Source organism: Pteropus medius, unplaced genomic scaffold (genome assembly GCF_902729225.1).
Source record: "Pteropus medius unplaced genomic scaffold, Ma_sr-lr_union100, whole genome shotgun sequence".
NCBI classification, from domain to species: domain Eukaryota; kingdom Metazoa; phylum Chordata; class Mammalia; order Chiroptera; family Pteropodidae; genus Pteropus; species Pteropus medius.
In genome coordinates, this window is record NW_024351073.1 from 2948195 (window position 1) to 2966708 (window position 18514).

Here is an 18514-nt window from a genome sequence, read left to right on the forward strand (position 1 = left end):
ATGGTTAGGATGGATCTGGGCTGACTATTGAGGGTTGATTGAAAGTCTGTGTAAGGAGCACTTAGAACCCACAAGTCCTACACCAGCTTCATACAGCTAATGTGAATGCTTTCTCCCTTGCTTGAAGACAAGAGATTTATATTCTTTGAAGAAACTGAACCAAAGAGCCTCCAGACAGTGGGGACACCTTAGTAAATAGTATGACCTTTCCTCTTCTTCCTTCCACCCAGCTAATAGTACTTCTTCAACTGGGCCTATTTCCCTGGACAAGAGATTATAGGATCTTCCTTTGGGAAATCCAAATGACACAAGAAAAGACATAAAAGATGCTGACATTTGGGGGATTGTCCCAGTGAAAAGCTAGGAACCCACCTCGTCATTCACCACCAGGCCTAGGTGAAACCCACAAAACAGTAAACCCCACCCATGAATACCTAGCCTCCTGTGGGCCTTTGTGGCTCACTCTGAAACATGATGAGCAGCCAGGAGTAACCAGATGGCTGGGAATGCTTCTAACGTGAAAGACAGATGCCAGGCAAAATCAGAGGAGACAGAGTCAGTGTGGGGAAACATTTAAAACAAAACTGTACTTGGATGGCTGAGACACACTGTGTTTATTGAAAAGACATGACACTATAAAAAGTAAAAATCAGAAGACATAAAAATTCAAAAATGTGATCAGAGAGATTTTTAGGGAATTAAATAGAAGATAGAGAAATTAAATGAAAACTAGAAAAATTCTTCCCCAAATTAGACAAAGACAAAGGAGAAAACAGCTAAAAGATTAGAAAGTTGGAGCGTCAAAGACCTGCTTTCCAGGAGTTCTGTCAAGAGAGAAGAGTGACATGGAGAGAAGAGCTTATCAAAGAAATCGCATTAGAAAATTTTCCAGAACTGGAAAACCTGAATATATAAAGTAAGAGGTACCACTAAGTACACAGTAAAATAATTGGGAAAAAAGATCTATGCCAAGGTATGGCGTCATGAATTTTCAGAGCACCTAATACATAAAGGAAAAGTTCTAGAAACAACCAGAGGAAAGTAGCACATGTGCCAGGCGTCAGGAATAAGAATGGTAGCAAACTTGTTAACAGCAGCAGGTACTAGAAGGTAACACAGAAGTGTCTTCAAAATACTGAATGAAAACGATCTATCAACCAATATGAGAGCGAAGTGAAGATGTTTTTAGACACTCAGGCTGCCCGTATTCCCTTCCCCGATGCTCCCGTTCCCGGGAAGCTGCTGGGAGAGCGTGTCCACATGTGGAAATAAGGGGGCAGGGAGCTCCAGCACCACAGCAGCTAGAAGGCTGCCAGTCTAGTGGTGATGCTCAGGGAGGGTGGTCCCCGGGAGGGAAGTGGGCAGGGGCTGGGCGCAGGCAGTGGCACTAGGACTTGGTTGTGTCGGGCCACTTGGAAAATTGCATTGAATATTAATTGGAGGGTGTGGGAAGACTTACAAATTGGTACAGCAATCAAATGAGAATAAAAATCATTTATTACAACAGAAAAACGAGGAAGGAAACATGGTCATACCAAGCATTTTGTCCTAGCAGTAATCCGTATTTATGTGATCACAGTAAAGTAAACACTGAATTTGCCAAGTGTTTTGATGTTTCTGTATGAATGATGCGGGTTGCGAGGGGAATCTGGTGGTGGTGTGAGAGAGCTGAATCCTCATCTGCCTGTGGGACATGAGTAGATAGTGTCTAGAATTTAAAAATGAAGTACTACCAACATAGGTTTATTTTGAAAATTTGAAAGAAATACCCAAATAGATCGATACCATGATTTGAAAGTGCTTGTAGGTGGTGGGGGAAGGTGCTGGCAGGGAACTGCTACTTTTTGGCTTCTAGCCATTTAGTGCGATTTACTTTTTAAAAAGATTTTCTCGTATTGGTTAAAATTTTTAAATAATAGTTTAAACAATTCTTTACACTTCTTTTTAAAATGACTCAAAAAAAGCTTTCTCAGTAGTGTCTCGTTTGAGAACTCAGAGCACAGCCTTTTCTCCTGAGTGGTGTGGCGTAAGCTCCACTGCTTTGTACTCAGTCCTGCTCCCTCCGGTCTCTCGCTCCACTCATAGGCAGGATCAGCTGAGTGACAGCGCCCCTCACCTCACTGGGTTCGGTTGTGGTGGTTTTTCATGCTCTTAGTAACAGAAAGAGAAGTGAATTGTACTGATTGTCTGCTCTTTGCCAGGCATTATTCTAGAAAATGTGTATGAAAACTTCACGTAGCCGGGTGAGATAAGGTTGTGATATTCTGCTCCATAGTTAAGAGACACTTAGGTTCAAGGTGGTTTAAATAACAGCACTAGATCACACAGCTACTAACTGGCAGAGGTAGAACTTGACCATGGCACTGGCTGACTCCACTGGCCTTGGCCCCGGAGAAGGCCAGCAGCTGGACTCACCTAAAAGGAACGTGGGTGTGACAGCTATGAGTAACCATGTGTTTAAAACGATGTAGAGATCAGTAATAATATTTTTCACTTTAAAAATAGGTCGTTCCGATGTGAAGGTTAAGAATATTACCGACATATCCCAGAAGACACTGAGAATTGTTGATCTTCAAGGTAAAACAAGTTACCATCTCGTCCTGCGAGCCTACACAGATGGTGGAATGGGCCCAGAGAAGAGCATGTTTGTGGTGACAAAGGAAAATTGTGAGTTAAATACTGCCATTGAGATGCTTTCCATACTCAAATGCATAGTGTTCTAGTGATTTTTGTTTATGTCGGAACCCCCCCTTTTGTTAATTTCAACATTTGTAGTAGGTAGAGGGCAGTGTTAAAAGGCCGTGAGCTGACCTCATATTTATTTTGTCAGTCATTTTGATGCCAGAGAGCTCAACAGGGTGGGAGTCCAAAGAGGGACCCTGAGCTAGAGCTCTGGTGACCAGGTTCTTGTCTAGTGCCACTAGACAGAATTCAAGGACACAACAAACAGCCAGCAGGAAAGTGCTTTTTATTAAAGCGAAAGTACACACTTCAGAGAAAAGTGTAGGCAAACTCTAAGACAGTTGCCCTGGCTGTCTGGATCACAGGCCTTTGTTTCTTGGGGATGGGAGGAGGACATGGTACTTGCAATGCAGGTGATGTTGTAATGATATTATGATTAGCCAGTTCTGAACAAAGGATAAGGGACAGACTCCGGATCCTTATCCTGGTGAGGAGGGAACGTCTCAAGGCTCTCCATCCTGCCTCCTGGCCTTGGCTTGTTTCTCATACCTGTCAAGCTAGGAATTACAACAGGGAGAGGACCAAGTAAGGGACTAAGGAAACATTCTGGAGAGGACGGGAAATGTCCCTAGGCTAATTGTCCTGCCCCAATTTGATGCTATTTTCTAATGAGTACCTAAGAAATTAATGAATTAAAGATACGGCTGAAGTCCAGAGTTCTAAATTCATGTCAAATTTATATATGGTCAACCAGTTTAAATTTTTTTGCCCTAGTTAATTCTGCAATTCTTAAAGGAACTACTTTAAAAAAAAAAAGTGTGAAGCACAAAACTTATAAATTTGAGATGGAAAGTAGAGAAGAGTGATGGACTTGACCATCTTGTCAACAGCAAGGAACTTTAATTTGGTCACGAGCTTATTCTCGACCCCTGAGTTGGAGTTCATACACACTCAAAAAAGGGACCATGAAGATATGGTTCTCAACTGGGGGTGATATTGCCTCCTCAGGGCCACTTAGCAGTGTCTGGTGACACTTTTGGTTGTCATAACTCGTAAGCGCTACTGGGATCTAGTGGTTAGAAGCCCAGGGATGCTGCTAAACTTCCTACAATGTCTATGTCAGCATCCCCCTACACACACGCACACACACGCACGCACGCATGCACGCACACACACACTGAAGAAATATCTGGCCTTCAGTGTCAAAAGTGCCAAGATTGAGAAACCCTACTCTAAAGAATTTAGTATAAAAATTATTAAAATAGTTCAGGTTACATTTTAACAGTTTTTTGGTGTCCCCAGAGCAGTTATTTTTTCTCTTCTCACTTATCAACCTAAATATCTTCTAATATAAATTTATTCTATACTTCATACTAAAACTGGGGATTTTAATATTTGCAATATTCTCTTTTCAGCCGTGGGATTAATTATTGCCATTCTCATCCCGGTGGCTGTGGCTGTCATTGTTGGCGTGGTAACAAGTATCCTTTGCTATCGGAAACGAGAATGGTAATGGTACTTGCATTTACTCTTGCTGTTTTATTCCTATGGGCATGGTTAAGTAGTTTATGTTTAACAAATAAGTACATTTTTTGGTTGAAGCTGGTTAGTATAAAAGTATTTATTTTTTTAAAAAAAGTATTTGTTTTACTCAGAGTTAACATCGGATTTAATATTAGGCAAGAACATGATATGGTATTTAAAGGTTTAAAAATTAAAGTAAAGCATAAATTTTTTCCCTATTTACTAACAATTTAAAGTAATAGCAGTTGTACTCAAAAGAGTATTTACAGGCTTAAATATGACAGTAGTTATATGCAAGATTAAATGTACTTTAATGATTAAGATCTCATTTGTCCTGGTAACCTATTTAGAAAATCTGGTCATTTATTTAACAAATATGATGACTCCTCCCATGTAAAGAGGATATAGTGGTGAACTAGGTAAGCATGGTCCTATCAACTTACAGCATAGCGGTAACGATGGGCATTAAACCCATAATCATCTAACAAAGTGAGCTGGTATTAGGAAGGGTACCAGGTGCCATGAGAATAGCAGGGGAACCAACCATGTCACTGGAGGTGACATGCCAAAGCCTCCCTCTGGGAGTTCCGTTTGAGCAGAATCCCAAAGGGTAAGAAGAGGGGAAAGAATGTTCCAGGCAGAAAGAATAACTTCTGTGAGGACCCAGAAATTGGAAAGAAATTGATTTTCTGGAGAAAGAACCTTGTGTCCAGTTGAAGCGGGAGAGTGAGTGGCAGGAGGTGAGGCGAGGTGAGCAGAGGCTCAGCGGAGAGGACGCCACAGGTCGGCTGGCAGGAGCTGTCCTGGGCCGGACTTTGAGCGAGTGGCTGTGTTCACGAGTAGATGGTCCTCACTGGCCTTAAAAATGCCGTCATTTATGACAAAGACGAGAAATGTATTCTAGCAATTCTGGCTTATAAATCAAAATAGTGATCATTGAGAATTATAGAATACCCTGTTTTGGTAACCATGTTCTCATTACCAGAAATCACATCTTAAAACCGATTTCAATACCTCCCCCCCAAAAAAAAAGTAAAAGGAGAGAGTTTGAAGTGAGAGCATTTCAGACTTATATTAACAAAGTTTTTTTTTTCCTTGCAGGAATTTCAAATAATAAAGTCCTTTTAAATAGTCCTAAATATATGATACTGAGAAATCTCTTTTTTGTTTGTGTTTAGGTTTTGTTCAAGATGAATAGCTTTTCTTTTTCTAATAGTCCAGGGTTTGCTATGAGCAGTAGAGAACTGCATAATGCAAATATGTTCCCTGAGTAATCGATCACACTTAATCCAGCTTGCGGTATGAATATTTTGTTTATGTGAGCAATGCCTGTATTTTACTTTTAACCTGATAGCACAGTCACCACTTTAATTTTTTGCTATTTCCATAAGATACATAAGATATTGTAGCTCTAGAAATAGAAGTAATATTTATTGTTTTCAGATTGGAACCTCTCAACGCATTGTATAGAAAGCAATAGTGAATTTTCATACTAAAAATGATCTTCTGTTTTTATCTCATGTTCATTAAAATATTCTTATGAAATGCCAAAGCCTCATGATTTCTTACTTATTTGTTGTCTAATTGCTAATTTTACCATTATTAAATGTACTTAATCATTCTTCATTTAAAGGATTAAAGAAACCTTCTACCCTGATATTCCGAATCCAGAAAATTGTAAAGCATTACAGTTTCAAAAGAGTGTCTGTGAGGTAATCCTTTGTTTTTTATACTTATCTTTGAAGTACTGGCTCTCTTTTTTTTTTTTTTGTCTTTTGTGAAAAGTTTTTAACATGCAAGTATCACCCTAAGTAAAATATATTTAAAAAATAAGTGTTCTACTATCTGCTGAAGTTCTAAAATGATTAATTTTAAATCATTTGTACCATGTTTTTTTCCGCCACTACCATTAACAGCAAGAAAAATATTGATATGCAGAAAAAAACTAGCTTTGCTCTAGTATGCACTACAGAATAGAGAAAATTTTTACAAGCAGATGTGAAAAAATATATACAGAATAATGCCCCTTTTTGTAGGGGAGCAGGGTACTGCAGCAGCTTTTAGTGCTATTCTTAATCTTTGTTTTAAATCTTTGATTTCTAGGGAAACAGTGCTCTTAAAACACTGGAAATGAATCCTTGTACCCCAAATAATGTCGAGGTGCTGGAAACTCGAACAACAGTTCCTAAAATAGAAGATACAGAAATAATCTCCCCAGTAGCTGAGCATCCAGAAGAGATCTCAGATGCAGAACCTGAAAACCATGTGGTTGTGTCCTATTGTCCACCAGTCGTTGAGGAAGAAATACCGACCCCAGGAGTGGATGAAACTGGAGGGACCTCACAAGTCATTTATATCGATGTCCAGTCCATGTACCAGCCCCAAGCGAAACCCGAGGAAGAACAAGAAACCGACCCTGTGGGCGGGGCAGGCTATAAGCCACAAATGCACCTCCCAGTTACTTCCACCATGGAAGATCCAGCCGCAGAGGATGACTTAGATACAGCTGCAGGTTACAGACCTCAGGCAAATGTAAATACCTGGAACTTAGTATCTCCAGACTCTCCCAGATCCACAGACAGCAACAGTGAAGTTGTGTCTTTTGGAAGTCCGTGTTCCATTAACTCCCGACAATTTTTGATTCCTCCTAAGGATGAAGACTCTCCTAAATCTAATGGAGGAGGGTGGTCCTTTACAAACTTTTTTCAGAACAAACCCAACGATTAATAGTGACACCTGTCACTTCCGTCTGCCATCTCAATAAGCTCTCATTGCTAGTGTTGCCGCGCCGGCACTGGGCATCTTGGAGGGATCCTGTGAAGTGTGGTTAGTGGGAGGGACTTCATTACATGCAAGTTACAGTGAAACTGTTAATGTGCTTCTAATGTAGTCTAAAAGCCAAAGTACAGTAATACAGAAATTCAATCCACACCACTCGCGATTTGGAGCTGTTTGTGATTCGGGCCAGAGAATTCTCACATTCTCTACCTTCAAGAAGCACTGCAAGCCTAATACTGTCTAGTCCATACGTGCAAAACAAATCTCCCAGCAACCATATTCTGTTCTGTCGTTAATGGTTTTCTCACATGTATACTTTATGGAATTGCAAGCAAATTTGCAGGCAAGGGAGAAAAATGTCAAAGTAACAGATGATGTTGATTTGCCTGACATTTGCTCCATTCTGGATGAAAACCAAGCACAGATTTTAAAACTTGTAACATTAGTCTCCTCTATCCACAGCATTTACAAGAATTAATATAATTTTTAATGTAGCGACAGCTATTTCGTGTTTTATTTGATAAAGTATGCTGATTTCTGTGCCTACTGTATAATGGTTATCAAACAGTTTTCTCAGGGGTACAAACTTGGAAAACGAGCATGACACTGAGCAGCCCAAATCAGAATCATCTTTTCTTGCTTTGGTAGATTTTTCAAACCTCTCCATTATTTTTTAACTTTTATGCTAGCTTCTCATTTCGCAGTTGGTTACCCTAATATATAAAACTTAAATTTCTAACACTGTAGATCTAAGTTTGTTTGTTTGTTTGTTTTTGAATCTGGATTATTTTTTGTTCCACAGTGTCAGTTTTATAAATATATGAGCAAATTCAATATTATTCATAAACGTATAATTCCAGTGATTTACTATTCGAGATGACTACTAAGCAATATCTGGCTGCATTTGCTATCTTCATAGTTCTGATTGGCTTCATTTCCTCCCGAGAAGACCATGCCATCGAGCCCCGTCGCCCAGGCGGGGCAGTCGTCGGTGTTCCTCCCATTTGTGCATCTTATCAGCTCCTGTTTCTTAAATTATCATCAATCCAGACTGTTTGATCCAGTCTTAACATTTTTAAATGTAAATGAAAAAGACAATACTTCTTACAAGAACAATTACTCAAGGGCTATTTTATATGAAATGTCATAAAATCAGTTTGAGTCAGTGGGCATACCTATCTCAAAGGTGTAGCCATTGCTTTGTAAGCTGTCCAGAGTCATGTGTCTCACACCATCCTCTGCCCACCTTTGATTTTCATAAGTGATGTCTAGAATGAATGTGGTTCTTAGAAAAGCAGACGAAAAACTACAAAGTGTATCTTACATTGTCCCTGCCCTCAGGTTGTCGATGCATTTTGTCTTTTGATAGTTAAAAAGAGTACTTAAAATTTTGAAATATCTGAATAAGCCAAGATATGCCTGTTTTTTATCATCTGAGGTTCTGTAATGTATCTGTACATAATGGATCAGGTTTTTTTTTTCTAGCTCATAATTATCTTTATAAAAACCATGTTGTGGAGAAAAGCTACTGGATGACAAAGGACAAAATCTTTATAGGTACTCTGTTTATGAATCCTGATTTTAACTACTAGAATTAAGCTAAATTCCTGAGCTTTATGATATATGGGCATATAGAATGAAATAGAATTAATTATGTACACACATAATATATTAAAACTATGCAATAGCTCATAGAGATTTTCAACAATGAAACATGTATCAAACCAGAGCCATCCCTTGTAAGAGTTTGTTCTGTCATCTTATTTCTCCCTTGGGCTCCTTCCCTTAGCTTCTACCCAAGACACTCAGACCCGGGGCTGCCTTCTCTCCCTGCCTAAGCTTATCATCGCAAATGCCTGTTGTCCCCAATTCATGCCTTGTTCTCCACTGAAATATATGGGTCCTTCACTTCATCTCTTTAAGATAAGGATAAGTGCTTGCTAAGGTAAAAGTTTACTGGTCTAAATTACACTAAACCGAGATGATGGGAAAAGACCAGAAGAGATTGTACGATCTCTGTCATTACTATTTATGTATTTCAACTGTGACCATCTGGATCCAGTGCCCTTCCAACCTATGTAACAACTCATTTGGCTAATGATTACTGTCACAGGGGCTCTTGAGTCCTTTCACTGTTCAAGACTTCACTGTTCTTCCTGTATGTAAAAGGTTGAGTGCTGCTCACCTCTCCCTGCTTCTGGAGTTCCACACCTAGTGTTCCCCAAGCTAATGAGAAGCTCTGTTAGTCTGGGCAAGCCCCTTGTAACTTGCTATATGCTTAGAAGAATGTGGTTTAGGTCTGAGGCCAAAGCAGGTTCCTTTGCTTTCCTCCATTGAGTTGAAGACAGCCAAGACCCACCATATGGATCAGAAGTCATTACTCCTGACCCTGCCCACCCCGGCCCATGGTGGCAGCCTAAATAGAGAAAGAGAGGAGGGTGGGGTGGAGACAGGGCACCCTTTGTCACAGATCCAGTTGTTTGTGGCACTGGAGACACTTGTAAATGGTCACCGCTTGTCAAAGGTGGTCATTATCTGTCCAGACATGTTAGCACCTCTCTCTGGGAGAGGGGTAACTAAAGGCTAGTTAGGAGAGGCTAGATGTGTTCCCTCCGGCCCTTCCTGATGAGGAAGAGGATTGGGAAATACTTCTTTCCTCAACAAAAAACCTAGTTGTTGGTTAGAAAATTCTAAATATCTGAACTTCAATTATGATCCACTACGTATGTTGAGTAGTACTACATATGGAACACATTTTCACATCTCTTAAAAGCCAATCCACTTATAAGTCAATTTCAAGTCAAGTTTTCCTTATGAAGAATGGAGATTCTGGTGGTCGTTGTGACTATATTCCTCTTGTGAGTGGCCCTCTTAAATAATATTTAATATAACAATATTCTTAGAAGATTTAGCTAGGCTTTTAATATTAGCTAGACCTTTTACTTTAGGTACTGCATGAATTAGCACCCGTTATATAACTGAAGTTGATGTGTTGAACCTGTAGAAGCCTGGGTTTGAGGTTGTGGCCCTGAGTATCTGGATAGTTGAGCCTTGTGTTTATGTCCTTAGGTGATAGAGGTGCCGTGTTCCTGCAGCTTAGGCTCAGAAGCAGCCATTCGTGGAAAAATTTAAGGGGGAAAGTATCAGCTTCATTTTCCATACCAGCATTATTTCGTGGCTCATGGATCTGAAGGATTGCATTTGGAACATCTAGTCCTAAAACTGTGGCAAAAGTTACATTCTTAAAAATTCATGCAACTTGTATTCTTATGGGAGATTAGTCCTGTAATTTCTCAACTGTCTTCATACCATCCATATTTAAAGAAAATCACTGTCCATTCTGTATTCGAATACTGAGATGTAGTTTAGTGAAGTAGACTAAGGTATACTTTCTTCCAAAAGGAATTTGAAATCAACTTAAGGATATTTTGAAGATAAAGTACTCCCTAATATGTCAATACGCAGAAAATGTTATCTCAAAATTTTATCCTGCTCAGGCATATAATCTGAGAAGACTTTTTGTTTATTTACTCTCAGGTAATTTTTGCTGTTTTCTTTTTTAAACCATGTTAAAATCTGTATATCTTTTATGAAACCTTTTTACTTTTTTTTTTTTGAAAGTGTAAAATTGGGCATTTTAAGAGTACAACGTAGAATAATTAGCTAATTACCAAAGCTAGGCACATAGTGGAAATTCATGAGTTTTGTGTTGACTGAGCCCCATCCTTGACTGTGCAGGTGCATCAGTTTTCCTGAGGAGTGTTATATAGCAAGATCTAACTTGTGTAAATCCAAGACCACTGACTTGAAGATTCAGTACTCTAGAGGGGACTTTCACAGAGTGAAAACTTGGGGAAGACTCATGCAAAAGCATCAGTAGATATTTTATTTCTCCCTAATATAAATGTTCGTAGTTTCTTTGTATTTGATACAAACTATTGAGTATACAGCTTGGGACATGTTTGTACCAACCATCATGTATTCTAGCAAACCCACAACACGTTAATGTGTGAGTTTAATTGATTAAGCACTCATTCTTTTGATAAACTTTTTCTTCAAAGCATTTATTTTAAACTGATATCTTCTGCTGAAACAAAGTTTCTTGGTACCATGGTTATCTTATCTTTGATATCCAGGAGAAATTTTTTCACACAAGAAAATGATTTGTGGCCAGACTTATTGGAAATGCATCTGTAGATATGACTTTAGACTATCATTGGAAATTACTTGGTTTGAATTTAGTCTATTTCTGTCTTCATGGATTATGTTCCAGGGCTATTATCAATGCCGGTCTGGAGGATTAAGAACAACATTCAATTACTATGTCAGGCTTTATTATGTGTGATAAAATTTTAGGGGCTCTTATTTGATCTAGAATATATCCAAAGCCTTATAATTATGATATTGAGTTATGACAGGATTCTATTATTTTTAATAGTGAATAGTGCTTGTTTCTCCCTATATTAAGAATGTTGATATTTTAGGTTATAAGTGTTCTAACTATAATCAGAATTTACTTATGTAAGACATTCTAAGTGTGCAACACTTTTATGAAAATTAAAAGTGGTATTTTAAGAGGGAAACTCTCTGGATGTTTTTATGTGCAGGTGCCTAGCTGAAGAACCATAGAAATGGTAAATTCAAAAGCTCTTAAGTAAGTTTTAACTGATTGAATAGTAAACCAATACAAAGCAGTAATAATTTACATTACTTTTTGGTAATGTAAGTTATTTGGTTAACTGAATACCCTAAAAAACTAAGAGATGCGAATGGGTAAAAATATTTAATTGATAAGGAAATTGATTTTATTACATTTACATATATCTCCTAAGATTGCCTTTGCAGTAGCCAGTCAGAACTTTAAAAAAAAACAAAACAAAACTAACAACATAGACCTTATGTTACACTTAAGCTAAAAATACTTTGTACACCTGGTTGAATAGCTCATGTAAAAGTATTGAATTCCCTTATGTACATTTAAAATGTACTTTCCTTTACAATTATTCCATTTTAAGTGGGTAACTTTCAGTTTTTGAACTTACTATTTTTCCTAAGCATTCCAGTGGTGTATTATAAAAGATCAAAAGATTTCTAGGTGGCAATAAAATTTTCATTAAAACATGGAGAAATGAACTGTTAGGTTTAACAGTAATTTTGCAATTGATCATAGAAAACAATACTGAATAATGATTTTCATGATTTTTTTTCAAATATTCTGCCTCCATTTTGATTCCAAATACTTTTCCCCACTATTTATGATACATCCTATTTAATTTTTTTCATCCAACATAATGTTTAAAAAAAATTTGAACACAGTATGAATAAGTTGAAAACAACACACAAAAAGAAATCCTATTCAGTCCATTGTTGTGGAAAGGTAGATATTATATGATACCCTGGGATTTGTTTTATTCTATTATTTTCCCCCCCAAAAGAGCATAGCTTTTTCTTAAAAATATTTCAATTCAGAACTGCTTGAAAAAGATTGGCCTGGATAGAAAGATATTCTAAAATTGAGATGGTACCACCTTAAAAGGTGTGTCCAAAGGTCAAATCATTTTAAAATACTCAGCTTTTTTAGTGGGAATGTGTTACTTTTTATTTTTTTTCATTAGCTGGCCATAAATTCTTATGCTAGGAAATTACCATTTTTTACTTTCAAAATTGCATTATAGTGAATTACTGTTTACAAAATACACATACTGTGAACAGATATAAGTTTTTATCTTTTATAAGGTTGTTTGTGGAATGAGTGTTTTTTTTTAAGGGGATGTATGTTAAATATTTTCAGTTTTTTAAAAAAATAATACTAGCAACTGTTTACTAATTTTTGTTTGGTCAGATGTGTGCAAATGTAGCTGAAAGATAGGGAGAAACTGCAGATCTAAAACTGTTCCCTTTTTCATTTCTTGAAATGTTACCACTACAGACTTTTTTTTAACCTGATCGGTTGTGATGTTCTGTATCTTAATCATATAAAGAAACATTTAAATACTATACATATACAGGAAGCAAACTATAGGTCGTAGTATATGTGTGATTCAGTCTGATTCACAGAATTCTGAGTTTAATATGGAATAAAACAACTCCACTTACAGAGATGACAACTGAAGTATTTTCTGCCTTGTAAAACTTTGGAGATTATGTTGCCGTTAGAATAGAAAATTTGGCCATGTTGTATCATTGTATAATTTCAGAATTTAGTTGCCATATCTTTTGGGAAACATGGTTATAGCAAGAACATAGAATATAAGTAGCCTATTATTAAGATACCTTAAATGTAAAACTAGTATGCTTGGCTCTTAACTCCTAAAGATGTTACTTATGTCTGTTTTTAAAAACATGCATGTATTTTATCATAGTATTGTCATGGAAAAAAATAAATATATTTTCTTACAACTTACACCAACAGACATGGGCATTATTGTTTTTTTCTTCCTGTTTTAAGCTTCTGCTTTGTTGTTAATATTTTTGGTTCTCTCCCATTTTGGTTTTCTCCCAAGAATTATAGTGGTTATAAAAGCAGTCACTGAGGGGTATAACTAAGTTTTTAATGTTCTAATACATTGCTGTGTCGATATAACCTTTCATATGTTCCATTAAATCTGTATTCTGTTTGCCAGAGAACTTAGCATAAAAATAATCAAATAGTGGGAATCTAACATCATAAAATAAGTACTAAATAAATAAATACTGGTCCTTAAAGTATGGTTTTTAATTTATTTCCTGTGAAGATAACCCAAGTGTTTCTGAAGATTCTGGAAATATATCAAAGTTTTATTGCAAGTTATCAAATTTAGAAATAGAGTCATTGATTTAGCCAAACCTCAGTAATTTTAAAGTATGAATTGATCTGAAATAGAATTCCATAAGAAGAGAAGTTAAGTCTTTAGTCATAGGTAGCCTATGCTTACCTAGAGTAACACCTGAAATACGAATGGGCTTGGATCTAACCTGTAGAAACAGCAGGCCAATTTCGAACTAATTGTGAAGCACGCGTTAGTGTTTAGGTACTAGGAGAGCTCACATGTATGTTCTGTCCTTTAGGGAAGTTCCAATGCATAACCTGTTTCCCAGATGGTGAATTCTTGAGCCAAAACGTATAGCACTATCAACCCTAAGCACTTTGAAAAGGTCAAAAAGAGGAATGATGTAATTCTTAGGGGAAAGAAAAACAGATTATGAATTATTTTATATGTATAGTAGATTCTATATCACAAGAAAGTGTTAGCTTAAAAACTCAAGTTCTTTACAAAAGAGCTGTGTAAGAAATAGTTTTGACCAGCCTAAAAATTCAATCCATTGCCCTTCCCCTGGAGTAACTAACAGTAAAATGGAATTAAAAGTATTTATTCAGCTTGCAAGAACCAGAGAAGTCGAAGTAACAAGATGTCTTGAACTGATTTGGGATTAAACTGGAGCTGATTTTATCCCAGAGTGATTAGTGTCAGATTACAGAGACAAGAAGAGCTTTTGAGGATGATTTTGATAAAAACATTTAAGTGGAAATCATGTTAGGTCTCCACAGTACCAAGCACGATGCTGATTCATTTGAGAACAGAAATTGAACAGTGTCTCAGGTGCCTCTACATCCACGGAGCTTGCAGTACTGTCTGCCATGTCACAAGTGCTTGATAAATATTCTTTAAATGATTGTGCCTTGGAGGGAAAAATTTGTTTCCCTGGATATTAGAAATGTGTTGTTTTACAGAGAGATTATCTGCCTGTGGAGAGACAGGGAGGAAGTCTCCAACTGTGGAAAGACTGGAGTCCTGTCGAGCTTCAGGCCCTAGAAGAGGCCTGGGGCTCCCCGTGGTGGCCTAAGGCAGCTCCTTCCCCAGGTCCCGGCCACCAGACTTTGTTCAAGGTAAGTGCTCAAGCAGGTGCTGAATGCAGTTACCCTCCGTTTCCTCAGGGAAATTTGCCTTCATGCTCTTATCCCATTGACAACAGGCAGATAGATAGAAGAATAACGTGGGCTTTACCTAAAGTGACAACAGATGTGAGCCCTTCTCCTCCCCACTTTGAAATTTATTTCATTCTCTGTTAACTTGTCTATATCCTTCCAGGTGACAATTCACATGACCCAGTGATCCGTTTCCACCGCCTCTGCTCCTGCAGTTGCATGTCTGTGTCTGTAGGAGAAGCAGTCCCTGCCCTCTGTGTCAGGCATCTACTTTGTGGGGACGCGTAAGCTCCGGTGCTTTCCACAGGCCACACTGGGCTGTCATCTGCTACCCCTCCTAAGAAGTACCATATATCTTTTCTCTATTTCCAAAACTTTCTTCTCTCAGGTCGGATGTCCCCAAAGAGCTGGGCCCCTGGTTCCAGGCTCCTCCGAGTTTACAACCTTACCGAGGAGAGAGCATCCCTTCCTCCCAGCCCCCGTAAAGACTGGTTGGCCTGGCCTGTGTCATGTGCCCCTCGCTGGTCCGGTCATGTGGCTGGGCAGAGCTTCTATTCAAAGGCCACTTTCACAAGAATCATGTTTTAGACTTGGAGAGGAGGACCAGTCCTCCAACAGAAGAGAGGTGGCATTCTGAGTGGTCAAAAAAATATTCACTGCAGGCTCAATGAAGAAAAACTAGAAAATAGGTAAAAGGGAAAAAAAATTACACAATCTTATGCTGCATTAGTTATTTTTAACTTTCCGCCTTTTATCCTTTTAAACATTTTTCCCGTGTGAATGTTTGTGTGTACGTGTACACATATTTCCATGTGCACCTATGTTATTAAGGCATGTGATTAAGACCGTGCAGCAGGCCCCGTAGCCCCCGACCTTCTCCTCCGAAGCTCTCGGTCCGGTCGTCGCTTTGTTCTGCTGCTGCTTTCCCTCAGTCAGTTTCCTAACAGGGCTTTCTGCAGCTAATCCCCTGGCCTGGTGCCTGTTACTTTTGTTTCTAAATGAGCGTATATGAGGGAATTTCTTGAGCTTCCTTGGCCTTCCTTCTCAGAGACATTGCGATCCAAGTCTTCTTTTAGCCAAGTCAGAGCTGCAGCCCCTCAGTCCCAGGCTGTCCAAGGAGGCCACAGCCCCAGGCTAGGCCCTGGCCGGGAGGTGAGCAGCTGGGACGTAAGGGGAGCCCTACCACATGTTTGGAGATTTCTGTGCCTTTGAAAAACCATTTGGATCTTGAGCAAGTCAGAGAGACCAAGATATAGACAAACAGCAACCTCATCTCAAATGCTGAGACACAGTGTTCCTCTCACATCTTTCCAGGAAAAGACGAGCGCTCCTAGGAGCCATGCACTTTCTAGGACAGAGATGTCTCAGCAGGGCAGGCAGGAAGAGAAAGAGAGGCGAGGCGTTTTCTCTGCTGCCTGCCCTGCTCCTTCAGGTCTCGCCTTGGCCAGGGTGAGGCAGGGGCCCGGGGAGCACGCTGCCGCTTGGGAATAGCTTGCGGGAACTCCCCTGAGCTCTGGAAGTTACTTGTTGACAAAGCAAGGGAGAGAAGGGCAAAGACTTCAAAACTATACCTTGTTATCGGGGGACCTGAACCCCACTCTGAGGGAGCGGTTCTGGTTTTCTGCTTTCAGATGCATTCAACCCAGAGCCCTTGTAATAGGAGAACTTTGAAAGAAGGTAGACTTGGAGCTCTGACGAAAAACTGGCAAGCAGATACTAGGGGACTAGCCTGTGCCCAAACCCTCTCACCCACAAGACTATACCGCCAATGACAGCTAACACAAGGGAGCCCCAGAATGCCACTGAGCACGCCCACGTCCTTGGGCAGGCTGCGTCTGAAGGTTAAAGTAAAGAGCAGAAAAGCTCCACAGTGAAGCTTCATGGTTGTGTCCTTGTGATAGGACCATGGTAAGTCACTCAGTCTTTCTGGCCAGCCTCTTATCTACCTGAGTCAAACAGACCGTGCCCCTCTGCTCTGGCTGTCGGTGAAGGAGGGCTGTCACAAGATCTAATACGTGAACACTCTTTGAATGTGAGGTTGAAGTGCAGTTACCCACAGGGCCGATCCCAGAAGCCAGTCCACGTGTTGAGCTGGATTACTCATTTTGCTGCCTGAATACAGCCACCTACCTATACTCCAGAACTTCCCAACGATGGGCCATCAGCTTCAGTACCTTCAGACCTTGTACCTCATGGCTGAGGCAGAGCCACTTGTATTTCCCTTCTGCTGAGTGTATGCCATAGAAGTGTGATGCAGTTGTGATGCAGTTGAATGACCCCATTCTCCAGCCTGGAAATAACTCTGTGGGAGTGGGCTGAAGCAGCCCGAATCCCTTACTTTGGATTCCGATTTTGATTCTATGCTGGCAGCCCTCTCTCCCCTCTGGGCTCCTTCAGGGTGACAGCCCTGAAGCATTTCTTTCCCCGCCATTGATAAGCTAATCACAACCTTTCTCAGCTAAGGGACTGGGCTGTCCAAGGGCACACCTGTACCCCACCTCCACCTTCAGGGGCAGCTACTGTGTGTCCCTGGGCTGGGCCAGAGCTGGAAGAGGCAAGGATGGGAATGGGCAGCAGCTCATGCATCATCCAAGCCCCTCTCCCAAAGTCTTCATGGTCTTTCTTCTTGGAGCTAGAATTCTCTGCCTTTATTGTCCCCAGCAGCTGGGCCTCTGCAGGCTGCCCCTTCGCGCTTCCCTCCCAGGGAAGAACAGCTTTCTGGGGCCAAGGGTTGGCTATCAGAGCTCTGAGTGGGGCTGAAGCCCCTCCTACTCTCCCTATTCTTCTTCCTTTGGGAACTCTCAGTGCTAAAAACAAGCTTTCTGAGAACCATATTTTTCTGGGTTAAAGGTGAAAAATGCAGTGTTCCCTCCAAGTGGAACGCGCTGGGCCTGCCAGCTCCGGGCACGGTTCCGAGACCCTCCCTCCCACTCAGGGAGGAGGCAGCTCCTTGCAAGGGGTGGGGAAGCGAGGAGGTGGGCGGCCGACGGAAAGCGAGGAGGGAAGTCGGAAGGAAAGCACCAGATACTCTGAAACCATGGCTGTTAGTGTAAGGAAACCAGAGGGGCTGTTTGTGTTGGATCAGGTCTGGAGGCTGGAACGGGACTGGGTCAGGAAATGAAAGGCGAATAAGAAGGCGGAGAGCAGGACGGCCACTCAGAGGGGTGCCGGCCAGGGCCGGGGGCATCGCGCTACCTCCTCACGAGCTTCTGGGGCCGTGCGGGGACGAGGAAGATCCCTGCAGGCCTTCCTGAGAGAAATCCCACGATTGGGCTTAGAGGGAACGTGGGGTTATGAAGGTCAGTTTTAATAGGAAAAGCAAGAGCATGCCCTTCCCTCACCCCGCCCTCCAGCCATCCTTGCTTAGAACCATGGGAAGTTCTGGGGAATTTTCTCAGATCCTGATTGTGGGACAAAAGCTTTTCATAAACCCATGCTTCATGATCTCCTTCCTGGGCAGGATGGGGATTTCGTTAACCTCCGAGTTCCCTGACTACTCCTCAAACCTCCCTCTTGAGCCAGGAGCCCAGTCAGCCTTCTCCAACGTGACTCTCAGCAGAGCCACTACCCAGAAGCCCTGGCACAGACGCCATCCCTCTGCTCGACCCTGCTCCTCAGAATAAC

The 18514-nt window shown here is 40.4% G+C and overlaps 1 protein-coding gene across 3 annotated transcripts in view; it reads left to right on the forward strand.

Moving 5' to 3' along the window:
- LIFR (LIF receptor subunit alpha) overlaps nt 1-13387 on the forward strand; it is a 70171-nt gene extending 56784 nt beyond the window's left edge. For all 3 annotated transcript variants that reach the window (XM_039842624.1, XM_039842623.1, XM_039842622.1), the window contains 4 exons: nt 2506-2667; nt 4098-4191; nt 5840-5918; nt 6310-13387. In XM_039842624.1, the coding sequence (XP_039698558.1) occupies nt 2506-2667; nt 4098-4191; nt 5840-5918; nt 6310-6933 (959 nt within the window). In that variant the 3' untranslated portion in view covers nt 6934-13387. The remainder of the gene's footprint in view (nt 1-2505; nt 2668-4097; nt 4192-5839; nt 5919-6309) is intronic.
- The last annotated feature ends 5127 nt before the right edge of the window (nt 13388-18514 follow it).